At 39.6% G+C, this 17,887-nt stretch overlaps 1 protein-coding gene across 1 annotated transcript; it reads right to left on the reverse strand.

The window, feature by feature from the left end:
* Positions 1–8,115: 8,115 nt before the first annotated feature.
* On the reverse strand, positions 8,116–12,328 carry irx1a (iroquois homeobox 1a). Its single transcript, XM_033981762.2, has 4 exons — positions 11,823–12,328; positions 9,736–10,810; positions 9,538–9,613; positions 8,116–8,462 (listed from the first exon to the last, which is right to left on the reverse strand). Exons 1-4 carry the CDS (start codon positions 12,063–12,065, stop codon positions 8,387–8,389), a joined length of 1,470 nt encoding a protein of 489 aa, XP_033837653.1. The 5' UTR covers positions 12,066–12,328; the 3' UTR covers positions 8,116–8,386.
* Between the last annotated feature and the right edge of the window lie 5,559 nt (positions 12,329–17,887).

Genomic DNA, 17,887 nt, shown 5'->3' on the forward strand with positions numbered 1-17,887 from the left:
AATGTACACATGATGAATATTGACTCCAAAAACTATTGTTCCAACTTTCATCTATTGACTGATAAAGTAATAATCGTGACAGGCCTATCCATGATTTGAACAGTGCATCTTCATCATCTCACCACCTACGCGCTTGTCTGTAGCACTATTATAATCTCTAATAGTTTTAAGCAGTCTCAGTTAGCAGCCTTATATACACAAACAGTAGAGACAACACAGCTGAAGAGGAAATGGCATCCCTGGTGTGTTTGTTTTCTTCCCATGGTGGTCAGGGCAAAGCGGCTTAACGTAAAGCTTGTGGTCCTTTGAGGCTTTGCAAGTGTCGCTATTTATCTGCTAACGTTCATTATTATTTAAACAGTGTCTCACATGTGGTACTCTGCAACATTTCAGTAAATGTTCTGATGTGAGTCATACCATGTGTAAAAAGTCACATAGACTTTTTCAGGTAAACATGCATAAGCTGCCAAATCTTTTATTTTTATGATACGGTTGATAAGATTATTTGCAAGTTTTATTGAGAGCTCTTCTAAGAAACTGAAAATGCAGTATGAAAATGTTGGGGGTGATGGCCTGTATTCCTTAGACTGAGAAACCTAACAGCGTTGCAACTTATCTGCATCATTGTAGTGGAGGCTAAGAATATATGATACAGCTGTGACATTGAGCTCCACACCAGCTACAGTAAAGTTTCCCATAACCAGTGCAGAAGACTAAAACTGAGAGATGGAATCAAAGACCCCGAGCGCTGTCTAAACGTTTACTCTCCCCCACTGCTCCCTGAGAGTGGATAATACAGGGCACATATTCTCTACTTCACAGCGCACCAATTAACAGCCCCAGCAGCGGATGGCCACACAGGAGCTCCCCTCATAAGGACTCACCCTATGATGTAAGCCCCACCACTTCCAAGAGCATTATCCACAAGCAGCCATCACAGCTGTTACACCGGCAGCTTTTTAAGGAGCCCGACTGGCCCAGGAGTTCATGAAGATTTACACAGCGAGAGTCGTCCACAAGGAAAGAAGGAGAGATGAGAGAGGAGGAGGGGCATGGGTAAGGCAGCAGGGTAACTGAGGGCCAGACCTGACTCAAAGAGCAGATAAAGCCAGCGCACATCCTGTCTTCATCCCAGATATCTATTCATCCATCTCGCCTTCCGTTCCTGACTGCACAGTGATGGTCACAGCAGCTATAGGCCAGGGGCAGTGCAGGGATGAAGACATTGGCATAACTTCAGACCCATAAATGCTGTTGAGTTTTGTTGAAGGGCAAAAACCTTTTCCTGTTTTTAGGAGAAAAGAAAAGTGCCTGAATGTACAGTAACAGACTTTTCCTCAAGTCTGATTCTTTGTTTAATTTGAATAATCCTTGTGTTGTTACATTACTTTCTGATTTCAGTAATTGTGTTTATTTAGTTAAATCAGGGACATTACTTGTTCGCTAAATCCAGATACGTAATTCTTGTGAGTTGTGTTATCTTAGGTGATTTTCTCGCACACACAGTTTTAATGCTAAACTTGTCTGCCTTGGCTGCACTGCTCTTTGGCTGCTGTAAGTGGACTGGTGCTCTCTCAGACTGCAGCAGAGATAAGCAGGAGGAGCAGAGCTGACCACATGGCACACAGTATTGGCCGCAGATGTGTCTCCACAGATCACAAAGAAAACGTGATGGCATTTCCTCAAGATGTGCATGTGTGTTTTAAACTTTGATGTAGACAGGATTTGCCATGAAAATATGCTTTGTTCATGTGATTCACATGGTCTCAATAAGAGCTCATACATATTGTATGACTGTTCAAAACTTTTGTACACTCTTGGTCACGCAGTACATCAAGTTCAGGATTTCAAGTTTGGTTTCCTTGTTTCACTTCACTATAAATGCCAGTTGTGTTTAAAAACATAACACAGATATCACACAATTGTTATAAAAGTTCTAATCAAAAGCTTTGCAGGTTTGACACAGGGCCGTGGGTAGTTCTGTACATACTCTGTGCTGCTGTCTACTGTATATAATTAATTACTATATGCAAATGAATAAATACAAATTCAATTTAAACTTTTATTTAACTTTTAAAATGTGTTTGCAATAATAAAAAATAAATAAGATGGTCTGACTTAAAAAAAAAAAGAAAAAGAATTTTAAATACAAGGTCCAAACTGGTGTATGTAACATTACTTTATAAACAATAGAGATCAACTGATATGGGTTTTTTCCATGGCCAATACTTATTGTTTAGATTCCAGAGAATAAGTTCTGCCGATATTTGTTATTTTCCCCAAACTAATTTAAATGTTGTAGAAGCTCTTCCACAACCTAGTTTTTACTACAAACTGTATAAGAGAACAGTGTGTATTTTGTGCAGTGCCCTCTTCACACAAAATTGCTCAAATAAAAGTACATATCTATCCAGGCAGCTGGTTGGGCCTCTGCTGGAGCTTTAAGGCCGATAGCTGATTCACTAAATAGGTGCAAATATCGGTCCAACATATCGGTCTGTCTCTTACATGTGAGTTATCTAATCTCTAATTCTCATACCTGCATGCTAATGAACACAGCGTCAGTGTTTCATTTCACTGCGTCTTGGTTAATATTTGACAAAAGTAGCTTCTGTTGAAACTCCAGTGTTTGTGGCATGTGGCTTGGCTAGCATTACCAGCCCCTGCAGTACAAGAGACATGGCAGGTGTGAAGAAAGAGCTCATAGTTCAAGCAGAGGGTAAAGGTATCAGTGGATGAGCCATCCGGACAGTTGACCGCCTCAATCTGCCCCGATGTACACGACCAGGCACAAGTTTGGCACATTTTTTCATTTATTTTTCTTCTTTATTTCCATGATTGTTTACTCTGTAGATTATCGCTGAATGCATCAAAACTATGAATGAACACATATGGAATGTAGAAAACAAAAAATGAACTCAGAATAACTCAAAACATGTTTTACATTATAAATAAATAAATAAAATAAAAATAGTCACTCTTTGCTTTGCACTTTTGGAATTTGTTGACCCTGACCAGGCACAGCTGTGAAGTAAAAGACATTTCAGGAGACTTCATCATGAAGCTTGTTGAGAGAAGGCCAAGTGTTGGCAGCACTGTTAACAAAGAACAGGGTGGCTACTTTGAGGATCTGAATATAAAATATGAAAAACATATTTTTGTTGGGTTATTTAACTCTTTTTCTTTTCTACATAATTCCATATATCTTGCATTATATGTATTTATATCTTCTGTAAGTATCTAAAATGTAGAAAGTAGTAAAGAAAAACTAAACTGAATGAGAGGGTGTGTCCAAACTTTTGACTCATAGTGTACGTGTGAAACCATAGTCCAAAAGAACACACTAGTCTTGTTCTGGCCTCCTCCTGCCCGGGCTGTGGCAGTTTGCACTGGGTGTACCGCACTGCAGTAGGTGACAGTCTCTGACATTGTAATTGTCTATAGGCAGGGGACAGAGGCAGCAAGCCATCTAATGTTTCCTTTCTTCAGAAATTATTGATGAGCGACAGGGAGAGTTAGGCTTACACACCAGAGATAAGGCATGTCATTCATAAAAGTATTATATGTAGAAATATGCCACTTAGAGTTTATACTAGTTTTTATCCAAAGTTAGAAATCAAACTTTTTTTTGTTTCATTAAAACAGAAACTGGAATTCCTATTCTAATTAATTTGGTGGGTTAGAAAAAAAAGAAAAAAGCAAAAAAGCCCCTTTTCTGTTTCCTTGAGTAGATTTGTCAAAATAAATAAATAAAAATGATAAACAACAGACGTTTAATTTGTTAAATGTTTTGACACATGTCAAAGGCCACTAGAATTGAAAATGCTCTAGAACACAAAGTTCTTGAAATACAAATAACAGACCTGTTAGTGTCACATGTCTAAGGTTACTCGAAACGCTGACGTCACAAATCTCACTTTACCTATTCAGTTACTGGCTCTCAGCAATTATTTTCACTGTTAAATTAGAAGTTAGTTCTAGTGGTTGCCATAGTCTGTCCTCCACATGTGCTGATTCTAAAGTCTGAAGGAAGTGCGTCTCCTCAGAAGACATTCTTGTGCTCGGGCCACAGCTGCAGTGTCACACTTCAGATGGCCACGCTTCCCTTTGTGCAGCCCTCTGGAGTGCACCCAAACCACAACAGACTTACACCAGAAAACAGACGTTCAGTTTCATCAACTATTATAGTACAAAAACTTTCCTGAAAATATCTGTACATGTGTCTGCAAACCTGTGTCACATCTACTGTGTATAAAACCAAAACCATTTTATTCACTTTTACACCTTCATCGTTTTGAATTTTATGTGTTACCTTTTTCACAATCCTGATTGCATCAAAATCACCTTAATTCATAAAGTGTCCATAAGAGAATTATCCACACCACAGTGAAATAACTGAACTCATTTGAAACAAACATTGCCCAACCAAGGCTCTGAAAACTCTTTGCTAACAATGTGAGTAGCACCAAATAAAACTTTACATCAAAACACATTTGGAAGAGGGGATTGACTTCAAAGGCATCCCGGCAACAGTGCTGTCTGTCTAATTTACGTTTTCAAGCACATGCCAAATGTAAAAACCCCAATTTTGAGCTGTGCATAATTATAGAGAGTAGAATGAGCGCCTATAAATACCCCCGTCATTACCAGGCCCTCCTGAAGAACATGATCCATACAGAAGGATAATTAAGGCAAAATATTTCTGATCCGTTGCACACTGTTGCAGGAATGTGTGTGCATGTGGTGTGTTTACTGAGCATGGGAAGAAAGTGTATCACTGCGAGTACAAGAGAGGGCAAATTCACAAGGCTTTTCCCCTAAATATAGTTGTGTTTGAGAGACTTGTGGAGAACTTTAATTGGTTTGTGCAGTCATTAATGAAACTGTGTGTATTGGACACTGTCAATGCCCTTTAAACAACAACAGACACTTGGAAGTAACTTTGATCAACAAACATGTAGCAAACAAGAGGATAATAATGAACTTCCATGTTCCTCCCCGGTCTCTTAAAATAGATCATTTCAACTCGGATACATCAGATTTGATGATAATATTCCGAGATTAGGCCAGCTAATTAGTGCCCCAATATTTGGCAGGGTGCTTTGACTGGGGTCCAACTAAGCATATTGTCCTCGTTGCAAAAGAAGTGAGAGGGATTTCCTTTGTTCTTCACTCACACAAGATACACAAGAAAAACTTTTGCTGCGCTCCAGGCTTGTGTTCTCTCATCCCCTCTTTTGTGCTCGATCAAAATGCAAGAATGTTTTTGGCAAATAAGAGAAGCCGACTAACATGACAGGTGACCAGTGATTTATTTCTGAGTGTTACAGCAGCGACCAGGTTGCTTGTTGATGGGGGTCTTGCAGGGTTTGTTGTGTTGTCACGACTTGAACCAGATGCAAGTTCCAGCAATAGGCTGGTTGTTGTTGATGTTGCTATTCGTGTTTCAGTGTAGCCTTGTGGAGAGCTTCCAATCTCAATTTTGTTTTCCAAATCCTTGAACAGTTTTCCTATGCCTTCGTGAAATAAAAGCGCGCAGCCGCAACAGCACTGGTCTCGTTCACGTTGCCATTGTGTTGGATGAAACAAGGAGCAAACTAGTCAGCAATGGGGCCCCACTCTGGATCTATGGTGACTTGTTGTTGATGTTGCTTTTGTGTCAACGCTGGACCGTAGCGCAGCACTCACCAAGCTAGATAAATGGATTAGCTGGGGCAGATATAGCAGAGACAACGGTGATGTGGGAAGGTGAAAGGGGTAGAGAAAGGCAAAGGCGTCCATGTTGCTGGACTACATGGGGTCGAGAAGGTTGTAAGAATAGGCTGCTCCTGCCAAAAAGACAAGACAGTGATAAACTTTCCTCCCCATGCAGTTACCTCTATACATCGCCTTTATTCTTCCACACACAAACACACACACACGGTTCCCGCACTGAAATGAATGGACAGCCACAGCAGTGACACGTCTCAGTTGCACAGGGACATGGGCCTTGTTCTTGAACAAAAGACCCTGGCATTATGGGGGGCCATAGCAAGTGACAGAATGGTAAATTGTTTAGGGGTCAACAATGTATTGTCTTTGCATAAGGCCTCATTTGCATATGTCAAGATTTTAGTAGTCTGGAACTCACAAAAGCAGAGTCTCTTTGAAGTCTTTGCTCTTGCACAATTTAAGCTTATATTCTAATGTTTTTTTGTTTTGTTTTTTCTCCATAAAACATACATCTGACTATATAATTAATTGAGTAAGCAACAGTTCTTTCATTTTGAGCAACCACATATATATTTAGATTTAACTCAGTTGTGTAAAAAAAGGAAAATCTTTCATTATTACCCTACCTCCCACTATGTATAATCTTTTGGCTTTATTAAAATGATTTGTGCTCTCTTTCCCGTGTCATGCTCTTTATTTTCCCCTCTTCTCAGTCTCGTGGCCCTGGGCATTGCGCGCGCACTCAAGAGAACGCGGGAGAGAGAACTGGTTGGAAAATGACAGCCTAATTATCAGCTTCAACTGTGCTCATTACCCATTAGACAGTCCGCTGTACATCCTTTACTAAATGAATAATTTTGTATATATTATGGAAACACAATATTATGGCCTGCAGCTAACGCCTTGGCGCTAACCCCACGCTGTTCCAGTACAAAAGGAATAAATGGGACACCGAGAGAGGTTATTTAATTTTATCCCCCCAAAAGCAGACTTCAAGAGAGGAAGTCGCGTGTAAATGGGGCGAAGATGGAGGGGGAGTGGTATTTAAAATTCGCACTCCAACCTTTTACGCACAGATTGGATTTATCATGATTGTAAAAGCAGTGGGTTTATTGAGAGGGTTAATCATGTTTGAGCTATTAATCGTCCATTTTTTATTTTATTTATTTATTTATTTTTTAAATGAACATGAATAGTTGTTTTTTTTACTTTGCTCGCCACCATTCTGGTCGTGCGTAAAATGTAAATACGAGTGAACTATAAATACGCATATCATGATTGGAGGCTGTAGTTGTTCTTACAAATTTGTTCATGTGCCACGATTTTTTTTACGTTATAATTGTTTCAATGTTTCAAAATATTCGAGCATAGTCTTGGAAAGTGGTTCCAGTAGAGGCTTTTTACTGTCTGCATTTGATCTTAGCGCTTATTGAACATTATTCTAAAACAACTACTCATTTAATATTTTCCTAATATTGACCAACAAATGTTGAAATGCATCATTCTGGTGAGTGTTTTTGAGCCTATGACCTTTTTCGCCTATGGAGGTCGCTGTAATATTGCAAACCCTTTAAGCCACTCCACAGGTTCAGGCCAGTGAAACGTTATACCAATATCTCTTTTTGAAACGGCATAGAGTCAAAATATCAGGAAAATAAAAAAAAAATATATATATAAAATTTACAATGAATGTGTCACAATAAGATCACAGCTCGCATATAAAGAAAACTAATGACCGTCTGCTTTTCATGGTGTTTCTGCTATAGCTTCAAACCCCATTAGGCCTTTGTGTTAAATCAATATTTAGTTTTGGTCGGTATCTAACGGAAGAAAGGGAAGCTGTTTTAATAGGCCCATGATTACTATCAGACTCGAGCAGATACGACCCTAAAATGTGTCATCCTCCTTTCTTCACACACAGACCGATCTCCGTCTTATTAACCAAAATATTAATAATTCATCTTTACATCGACTTGCCTCTCTGACAGATTAGATTTTAACCATTTGATTTTGTTTGGACTGGGCGTTCCCATATTATTACTTAATGACCTTCCCAGCTGCTCCTGTCCATTTTCTGTCACCAGCAACCATCTGGACACTTATTAGCACCTCAATGCATCCACGCTGCTTTGCTCAAAGATGGAATAAAATTAAGCCTCCCTTCCAGACGCAGCACAGCCACTGCTCCACTGCAAAATTAATCCATTAATAATAATAATAATAATAATAATAATAATAATAATAATAATAATAATAATAATAATGCAATTTTTGGTTTCTCTATAATTTCATTTAGTTTATTAGGCAAAAATATACGATCTGGACAAATTCCTTCAAGGTCTCCTATTTACAAATTTCAATCACTTGATATTTACATATAAAGGAAGAACAGCAAACACAAGGGAGAGACAAAATAATAATTATTATATATATAATAATAAAGTAAAAAGCCTACCAAATGTTCCAGCCTGTTTGGCCAAAGTGGAGAATAACATGGGCGCGATTATAGGCTAAACAACAATAGAGGAAGAATCCATCCACAGGATATTACCAAACTAACCAATTTGTTCTGTACCGACTCGATGCTATACGCTGTGTAATTGTCCTTTTGTACTGGTGAGAAAAGTCAGTCTTTTGTTTTGTTTCGTTTTTTCATCGTTCATTTGTGGAAGAGTCAAGCTGAGGACAGAGCCGTGAGGACGCGTTGCGTGTTGTCTGCTGGACTCCTGGTGCTGGCAGCCAGAGAGGATCTGCAGAAAAGAACCACAAGACACTTAAACACCCGCAGTGTTTGGACAGCAGTTCTCAATCTGCAGCCCGACTGCTCAGCTTATCACACTTTTATTTGAACCAGACATGCCCCTTCATAAAACAACTAAATAAATAAATAAATAAATAATTTAATAATAATAATAATAATAATAATAATAATAATAATAATAATAATAATAATAATAATAATAATAATAATAATAATAATAATAATAATTATAATAATAATAATAATAATAATAATTATTATTATTATTAGTATTAGTATTATTAGTATTATTATTATTAGTATTATTAGTATTATTAGTATTAGTATTATTATTAATTGTGGTAATGAGAATAATAATGAGAATAATAATAATAAATAGGCTCTATCATTGTATTATGCAGTATATATATTTTTATGGATGTGCATCCATAAATCCATAGTCAAGTCTAGAGCTTGAATCGCAGCCGTTTCTCTGTTTGGCCAGAGCGTTCCCCAGGGCTGCGGCTCTCCCAGGGGTCTTTAGGAAAAGCACACAGCCCAGACACTGCGCGTTTTACTCGGTGACTTGATAAGTAGCCACTTTCTCCCCAGAGGCAACGAATTAAAGGGGGAGTGGGATGAGAGTCAAGACCCCTGTCACCGCAAAAGAAATTTCTTTTTTCAAACCGCTTTATTTTAATATTTTTTTTTTATTCAAAGTTGTCAAATGCAAATAATTTTTTAAAATACATTTATTCAAAGAGGAAATGGGGTTGTGTTCTCCTTAAACCTACTACAATGAACAATCCAGTCCTGCTTTTAGTTGTTATGTTATTAGGCCTTTCTAATATAGGCAGATTTGTTCATTAGTTTTGAAAATGTTTTTGGGAAGAACATGGAGGACATTTTTTCTGTGTAAAATATAATTTTTAAATATATATATATTTATATTATTTTATTTTTCTGCATTCTCTATTCTCTATTTTCTGCACTGTCTGCTATTTATAAAACAAAATTACTGAAGGAAGTTGCCATGTGCCCTGTTTGAATGTATTCCGCAGAAAAACTATTTAAACTTTTCTCACCTGTCATGGAGGGGGCGAAACGAAGACTTGAGTGGCTGTGCTGGAGGAGAATCAGACCTTACAACATTGTCGAGGTCTGGAAAAAATATAATAAACACGGTTAGTGGATAATTGCCTTTGCACTATTGTGTGTAAACGTAGATGCGTGTGCTAAGTGGGTAAAAGTGCAGAGTGTAAACAAAGAGTGTGCGTCTGTACCTATGTGTTTGGGACTGTGGCTCTCTGCTGGGCCCTTGCTCTCGCCGCTCAGCGCTGCTGCGGCTGCGACCGGCGACACCAACACTGATGTGGGCTGCTGCTGTTGCTGGCTCGGCAAATGATGGTTGTGGTGGTGGTTTACTCCCAGAAACGACCTCACATTTAGCAGGGAGTTCTGACCCAGAAACGCACCATTTGTCCAGTTATGGAACTTTCCTATCTGACACGTGTACAGTCCGTGGTTGGACAGAAACGCAGGATGCGTCTGGAGCTGATGGTGGGGTGTTGATGGGTGAGTGGGCCCGCTGGGAGCACAGGGGGAGGTGGATTTCTGAGAGGAATTGTCTGGACTCGTGGCGGTCTCCGCTAAGGACCAGATTTTAGGTTTGTTGTTAGTTGGGAGGGAAAAGCTCCCAGGCCTGTCCGGAGAAAGAACTCGTGTGTTATTGTTGTTGTCCTGACTGTCCTTAGTTCCAGGGTGAACTAAAATGGGACTCTTGGTTTTGTCAAAGGCCTCGTGGGCCTGCAGGGCAAAGGCCCGTCGTTTGTCCAAAGTGTCCAGGTCCACAGCGGAAGCGCCAGTGCCTCGGAGTTCCCTACTGCCCTCCGTCGATTTGTCGTCATCATCCTCATTGCTTTGATCTCCATCGTTTTCGTCTATTTTGTCAATGTCAATGCTCTCCAGGTCAATCTCCTCCTCGTCATCGTTCTTTTCTGCCTCATCTCCGCTACCGAACAAGTTCCCGTCCTCGTCCTCTTTGCTCCTGCTGCCCCATGTTACCTTGTTCTCCTTCTTGAGTCTCCTCCTGGCGTTGGCGAACCACGTGGACACCTGGGTCAGGGTCATTTTGGTGATGATGGCCAGCATGATCTTCTCTCCTTTAGTGGGATAGGGGTTCTTCCTGTGCTCGTTAAGCCAAGCTTTGAGTGTGCTGGTGCTCTCCCGCGTGGCGTTCTTGGGCCGGGCCGGGTCGCCGTACTGGAACTGGCCATAGGGGTAAAAAGCCGGAGAAGTGTGGGCAGCGAAGCTGGCTGGATGGACACCTGGACTGTCTTTCAGATCATACTGGGACCCCTTCAAATGTAAAAACAAATGGTCACTGAAATGACTTGTCTCTACCAATATGCAGCCTTTGTTTCCTAAAATGTAAACGCGCCCTTTTTAAACAAAAGTAACGAACTTGCGCCTGACTATTTGATTTCCAAATTTAGACTTTAACCTGATATACACAACACATGCGACAAGCTTGCACCTGCTTGTGCAGAGTGCATACACACGTTTCATTTTTAATGACGAGGGGAAAAGGGATAGCCCAAAAAACGTCTTGTAGGCACCTGACATTTCTACTAATTTTACTCATTGTCATATAGCACACACATACACACACACACACACACACACACACACACACACACCCCTATACATACACACGCGCGCGCGCGCACACACGCACACACACACAAGACACACACTATGACGCTCAGTCTCTAGGCCTATAGCCTACTTGTCAAACTTGCTGTTTTTGTGGTGTTCAACTAGTTCAACTAGGCCTACTATATTTTTGTAACTGTCGTGCTCATGTTTTACTTCATTTAAATATTTAGAGTAACAGTTCAAGGAAAAGCAGCAGCTCTCATGGCTGTGTCAAACCAAAACGTAGGCTTCTTTACTTTTTTCTGAAAAAAATAAATAAATAAATAATGTGTGTGTTTGGAGAATTCACGTGTCACTCACTCAGATACAGCATTTAATAGACTCCATGGATTCAGTGCACAACGAGCCTAGTTGTGAATTATACTGGAGTCTGTATTAACGGTTGCAACTTTTATACTTGACTTTTTATTTTCAGTTTTCTTTTAATTCACTGTGACTTTTTCACACGTTACAGTCAGTACATTTAAACACAAGCTAATATTTAACAATCAATCTAAAAAGTACATGTCTAACCAGGAATTTGTTTACATTTGTAAATTCCTTGAGTAAAGAGTTGCCAGTTTAACCCAGCAGTAACTCATTTACAGAGCAAACGTTATTGTCACCACTTAGAGACAAACAAAAGCGTTAGGATTAGGTAAGTTTTTCTTACCATTTGTGAAAAAAGCGCCAGGTCTGCACTTGTGTAAGGTAAAAACGCGCTGTAGTTGTGAGCGTAGGGACTGGCGTACATGCCCAGGACCGACGTAACAGCCGCGGCTGTAGCAGACGGACTTCCCCCGATTTCGGTGCTTGCTCCACGGGACGAGGGTGTAAGAACTCCCGGTCGCTCACTCCCGTAAACTGCCTGGGAGGCACTTAAGTACTGCGGGTAGCCGAGCTGCGGAAAAGACATCTCCACCGCCTTGTTCTGGAACAGCTCTATGATCCGATGGTGAAGGACGAAAAGTGTGCGAGAGAAAAAGAAAGAGGAAACAAGAGGAGCGTAGGCTGTACGTTCACAGCAGACGCATGCAGCGGAATGCAGTCAAAACAAGTCGCTCTTAAATCTCTGCTTCCTCACTCGTTTTTTTTCGTGCTAAGTCCGCTGTTGGATGTGATCTGATCAACAATTGCGCTCCAACTGACGCGCCTGGCCCTGAGGTCTCCAGGCTGATCTCTCAGATACAATTTGAAGTTGATGCTTTGATTGGCATCCCCTACTTGAGCCCGCAAGCTCCTCCTTGTTTGGAGCAATGTGGATAATGTGAAGAGAGCGCGCGCGCATTGGCTGAGGTCTCTCCCTCTCTCTCTCTCCACTTGTGCTCTCCCTCTCTCTCCCCCCGTGTTTGGACTTATTGTATGTTAAATGTTCAAGCATTAGAGTCCATTCACCGAAGCCTTTGATTGTTGTATGACAACCTGTCTACACGATTTTACAGCTGTCCGACACAGGGGGATGTAAACCCGTCACAAACAACGAGAAGGAACTAACTTTACGCACACTTCATTGTAATTAAAGAATTTATAGCGGAGGAATCGGCGCTTTAACCCGCTGGTGTCGGAGGATTTAGAAACTTACCCAAAGCTTTTTGTTAAAACACGCTTTCACTTGGCACTGCTCTCTCAGTTTTACGCACACTGAAAATGACCACGAATATGGCAAGAACAGCACTGTATCAAATATACTAATTAACACATACAGTTTAAAGTAGGCCTGATTATAGGCCTACCTAAAGCATTTGAGATGCACACAGTATTTAAAAAAAATAGCCTATGCAGGCCTATACTTAAGTTTTATATTTATTTTTCTTTTTTTCTCCATTGCGCCGATAAGTGCTTTCCCCCCTTTACGTTCCACATTTTTTTAAACAACTAAATAGGAGATTATCCGGTTTTTACTGTTTAAAAATTAATCCTACCTAAATCTGTATATTCAAATTCACCCAGTGGCATTTGGAGACTAATTGATTTAGGCCAATAGTTTAATGTAGACTGATAAATTCATAAATCAGAAAGATTTCTTTTCTTTCTTTTCTTTTTTTTTTTTTTTTTTATAAAAAAACAAAACAAATAAAGTTAGATAAATAATAAATCTCTCACCTCTTTGAGTATTTTTGGGGAGGGCCATGGTTCCATTTGATTTAGGGGATTCTTCCTTCAGCCACATAATGCAAAAGAGCCTTTTCTGTAGATCTGGATTTAATGCCTTTAACGACTGCAGCCCAGAGAGAAGTCAGGAGATTCTGATCTGCACCAGATGGCTCCGAGTGGATATTGCCGAAGCGCGCGAAGGATCTGTTAAAAATATCTGAGGGGCACTGATGATAATCTGGCAAACACATCAGAAAAGAGGGGACGAATGGCAATTGTGATAACCTGCTTCAAATGTGTGCAGGGGGGCTAAAGACGGAGACTAAGGTGCAAAGTGTGGAGGATGACAGATCGAGAGGGGAAAGTCTAAGTCCAAATTGAACGCTTATAAATAATGTTAGAAAGAGCATTACGCACGTTAATACAGTGGCGTTTCCGTGCTTATTTTGTAGTTTCAATTAACTTGAACTCATAATTATCCATTATATATTTTTTTTAACACAGACACGCTGGGGTAATAAAGCACTGTTAAGTGATTTATCGGCTCTTGCAGTTTAAGTGCCATTACTACCCGGAGCACCTAGTTCTACCAGACATACATATTACGCACAGAGGGAGGGACTGAGGAAAGCAGAAAAAAGTTGGTTCCGGATCCTCTCCCTTTACGCGCTGTCCACCCTTACACGTTCATTTCTGATGCATTTCCTAGAAACAGATGGGCTTTCACCATCTGGATCGGCACGTCTATCCTCGCGCGCGCCTGTCAGTGCCATGTACGTGACGCGCGCAGACTTCCCTTCTCTTCCCCGAAGTCCTCACAGCGCACTCATGTTCCTCCACGAAGCTTACCACAAAAATAAAGTTCACCCTATCCCACCGCCATTGCAAGTATTTTATTTGATAGATTTGCTTTGGCTGCAAACGGAGACACACCTTGGATCTAGGTTTAGGATTTATTTGACTTATTTTAAGTTAGAAGAACGGGTGCATTTTAAAATGTAATTATGAGTGTAAAAATACGCATATACATACACAAGAAAACAAAACATGTATTCAAGTAATTGTTTTGTTTGTTTTTGGGGTTTTTTCTTTCTAAATTTTAATGACCAAAAATAGTGGCTATAGCCTATACAAATTATTATAGATTTATTATTTTTATTTATTGTGGGCTCTGAGACAGAAATGTAAAATACAAATACAACAACTTGATATTAAATTTGTATTATTATTTTTTAAAATGATAATATATATTTTATTCCAGTCTTGGTCTGAATGTATAGTTTGAAATACATGAAATACACACGTTATGCGGATATATGTCCCCAGAGTTAAACAGCCACAGTGGGGCCCAGAGCGTTCAGCTACTCTGTGACTAACTCTGGAACACATCACCCATCCATCTGCGACAGCTGGACTCTGGACATTTTCAAATCACAACTCAAAACACACCTCTTCAAATTTGCATATTCATTGTAACTGAAACCACCATTTGTCCAATCCAAAGTATTATTATTCTCACTGTAATTCAAAATTTGTAGTTAATGTGTTGCTGTTTGAAGTGCTTTTTATTGTAAGGTGTCTTTAGGTGTCTTAAAGCCGCCATTAAATCAAATGAATTATTATTATGAAATATTATTATCAGGCTATGGACTGTATTGTGGCTTTTCTTGCTGAAATGATTTTGATTATACTTAAGGGTCAACCGATCTATTGTCCAAGCTCTTTACTTCCTGAATAGGTCAGAGTTGTTCTAAGTGGCTCTTAGTAAATCCACGGTTGACCCGGCTTCTCTCTAAGAGGCCTAAATGACTCCCATGGAAGACATTGAGAGTGAGCACGCGTTGCAACAACACCGGTTATGTTGACAGTTGGCTACCACCGCAGAGGTCAAGGGTGTCTCTGTGAACTAATAACTGTGGTGAAAGATACTCTTTTCCTGCCTCTGGGAGCACCAAAGTTGAGGAAAGGTTAAGAATCTACAGAATGTCCCTTTTGTGCTTTTCTCGCAGATTATCAAATTAAACATTGAAACCAAATGCCATTTTGCTCAAAAGACCAAAGATTAAGTGAATGTGATTGATATCAATACGCTGCTGTTTGCAATGACTCCTATTTGCTCTAGTGAGTGTCATAAATATGAACACAACTCACGCATCTATGCAACTTATCCTTGTCTAGCTGTGTTGCAGCCGCTAAAGTATTTAGAGTTGGAGTCTGCGGCCCACTGGTGTTACTGCCAGACACTTGATACACTCACAGCCACACCTAGAAGGTAAGGAAACTAGGAATTTCCTGGATTATAAAATGGGGCTATTTGGGGGTTTTAGAAGGTTGAGACAATGTACAGCTGACAACTAAACACTTGGAGGGGCGTTGTTGTTCTCAGGTTTTTGACATGAAGCAGCTGAAATCTGAATGTGTGGATTTTGTGGCAGCTTGAGAAGCAGTTTCTCCAATAATGCAGTGCAACAAGTAGCTCCAGCCATAAACAATTTTACCCCAGATGACTTGTGGCACTATTTATACATCTTTAAATGTCAAAACATAAATCTCTCACAGGACTATTTCACACCGAGGTGCTTAAAATTACACACATGTATTGCCAGAAATGAATAACTGTCATCAATTGAATACACTAACTCACTGTGTCCAACCTGCATTCATAAAACTCTGCTAAATTCAACCCACACTGCCATTATCAACTGTTACTTTAACTGAGGATCTCACAAAATGCTCCCTATAAGTGTTGCTACCGGTTATAAAGGGAAACAGTTCATTATTGTTGACATGTTTTATTTTAATCTTTGGCTGCTAAATACATACCATTCAAGACAACAAGCAGGGATGTGACTTGTTCTTCCCCAAGGGCGTTCTCAGCGGTGGGTAATGAACGGGTGGGCCCACAGTTTGATGCGGTTAGGGGCCGAGGGCAGAGAAATGTGAGAAGGGGTGTTAATTGTTTTGGCTCTTTGCTGGGGAAACATATCAACATTAGATCTAATGGAGGTTAAAGACTCTCATTGCCATAGGGGCTGCAGCTAATGAATAGCTATAGCTAGCCAAAGCAGGGATAAAAGGGGATATGGAGAGAGAGAGGGGAGAAAAAAAAGATATAGCGTTTACTGGCCTTTAAAACGGTTTTAACTATATTGAGTTGGGTGTTTTATTGCAGTTCAGAGCTAAGAGGATTAGCATTGCGAGCTCATGAATTTATTTTTATATGGAGCTTTTTTCATTGGCAGCAAGTCAGCTACCTCAAGGACAGATTGAGACACAGGTTTATTGAGAATCAAAAATCTAATTTTCCATATTAAATTAGCTTTACTGAATGATTTATGGCCTGTTGCATATAAAGTTCCAAGATCAAGTGCAAGTAGTATTTTAGTAATCAAATAACAAACACACAACAAATACAGACTTCAAGTTACCCACCCAACCCATAGTCTTATGAATGTCGAGGATACAGGTAAATGCTATAGGCGCGAACTTTAGATGCAAGAAAAGCTGCCTAGTGTCTGATGTAACATGACTCAAACAACCTAATATTCCAGATATTTACATTACAAGAATAAAAAAGTGACAAATCCCTCTGTACATGACACACTTCCAGCATTTATTTATCAACAGCGTTAATTGAATTTTAAGCGAAGGCCTTCTTTGCTCTGGAGTGAAGTATTCTTTTGAAATTACGCTCTTTGATAGTGGTGCAAAGGATAGACTTGCAGATAAAATGATCAACAGACAGCATGACAAATGGAATTTTAATGAGGCACTTTCTTTCATGTGCTCTTGTGTAGTGCAGCCATTAACTTTGTTCTAACTATTGAGACCTGCTGTTTTAATGTTGCTGGACATGCTCCCCGGGATTGCCACAACCCCATACTGTTATCACATAGTTTGACAGCCAATCAAGATTAATAAACCATAACAAGTATTTCAATTGATTTTGCAGTTTTATGTACTGTTGTCTTACTTTCAAACGTGAGTATTTGTATTTGAGGAAAAAGCATGGGAGCTGGCTAATCAGTGACCCAGTCCAAAATCCAAGGTCACGGGGTCAGGTGAACGTGGCGAGCCGAGGGACAGTTTGTCACTTTCACGTATGCGGTAAGTGCTAAGTAATGTACATAGCGATGTTAAAAGGCATCCTATCAGCACAGTGGTTCACAGTTTAAAAGTTACATCCGAAAATAGATCTCTGGAGTTGTTGAAGTGACTATTGGCCTCAAAGCAGCAGGGGTGAGATATGAGATTAAGAGACATACTTACTAAAGCAAAAGTGTAAGTTCATTAGTTTTTTATCAGTGATGGAAGAAGTACTACATTTTGTTACTCAAGAAAAAGTACAGAAACTGGAGAAAGAAATACTCAAGTAAAAGTAAAAAAAAGTAAAAGTATGTCACATGAAAAAATCTACTGAAGTAAAAGAATTGAAGTACCACTTTAACAATGTGCTAGAGGGTTAAAAAGTAACGTTTCTCACGCAAATTGTGTAGTCTTATAAGATCAGATGTATTGATTTTGCTAAAATTTAAAAAAAACAACAACAACTAAATCAATTTTTTTTTTTTTTTTGCTCAAACTACCCTCAGCCTATTCAGCAGGTCTCAGACAGTAATAAAAAAAAAAAAAATGTTTACTTTT

This window comes from Periophthalmus magnuspinnatus, chromosome 16 (genome assembly GCF_009829125.3).
Source record: "Periophthalmus magnuspinnatus isolate fPerMag1 chromosome 16, fPerMag1.2.pri, whole genome shotgun sequence".
NCBI lineage: Eukaryota > Metazoa > Chordata > Actinopteri > Gobiiformes > Gobiidae > Periophthalmus > Periophthalmus magnuspinnatus.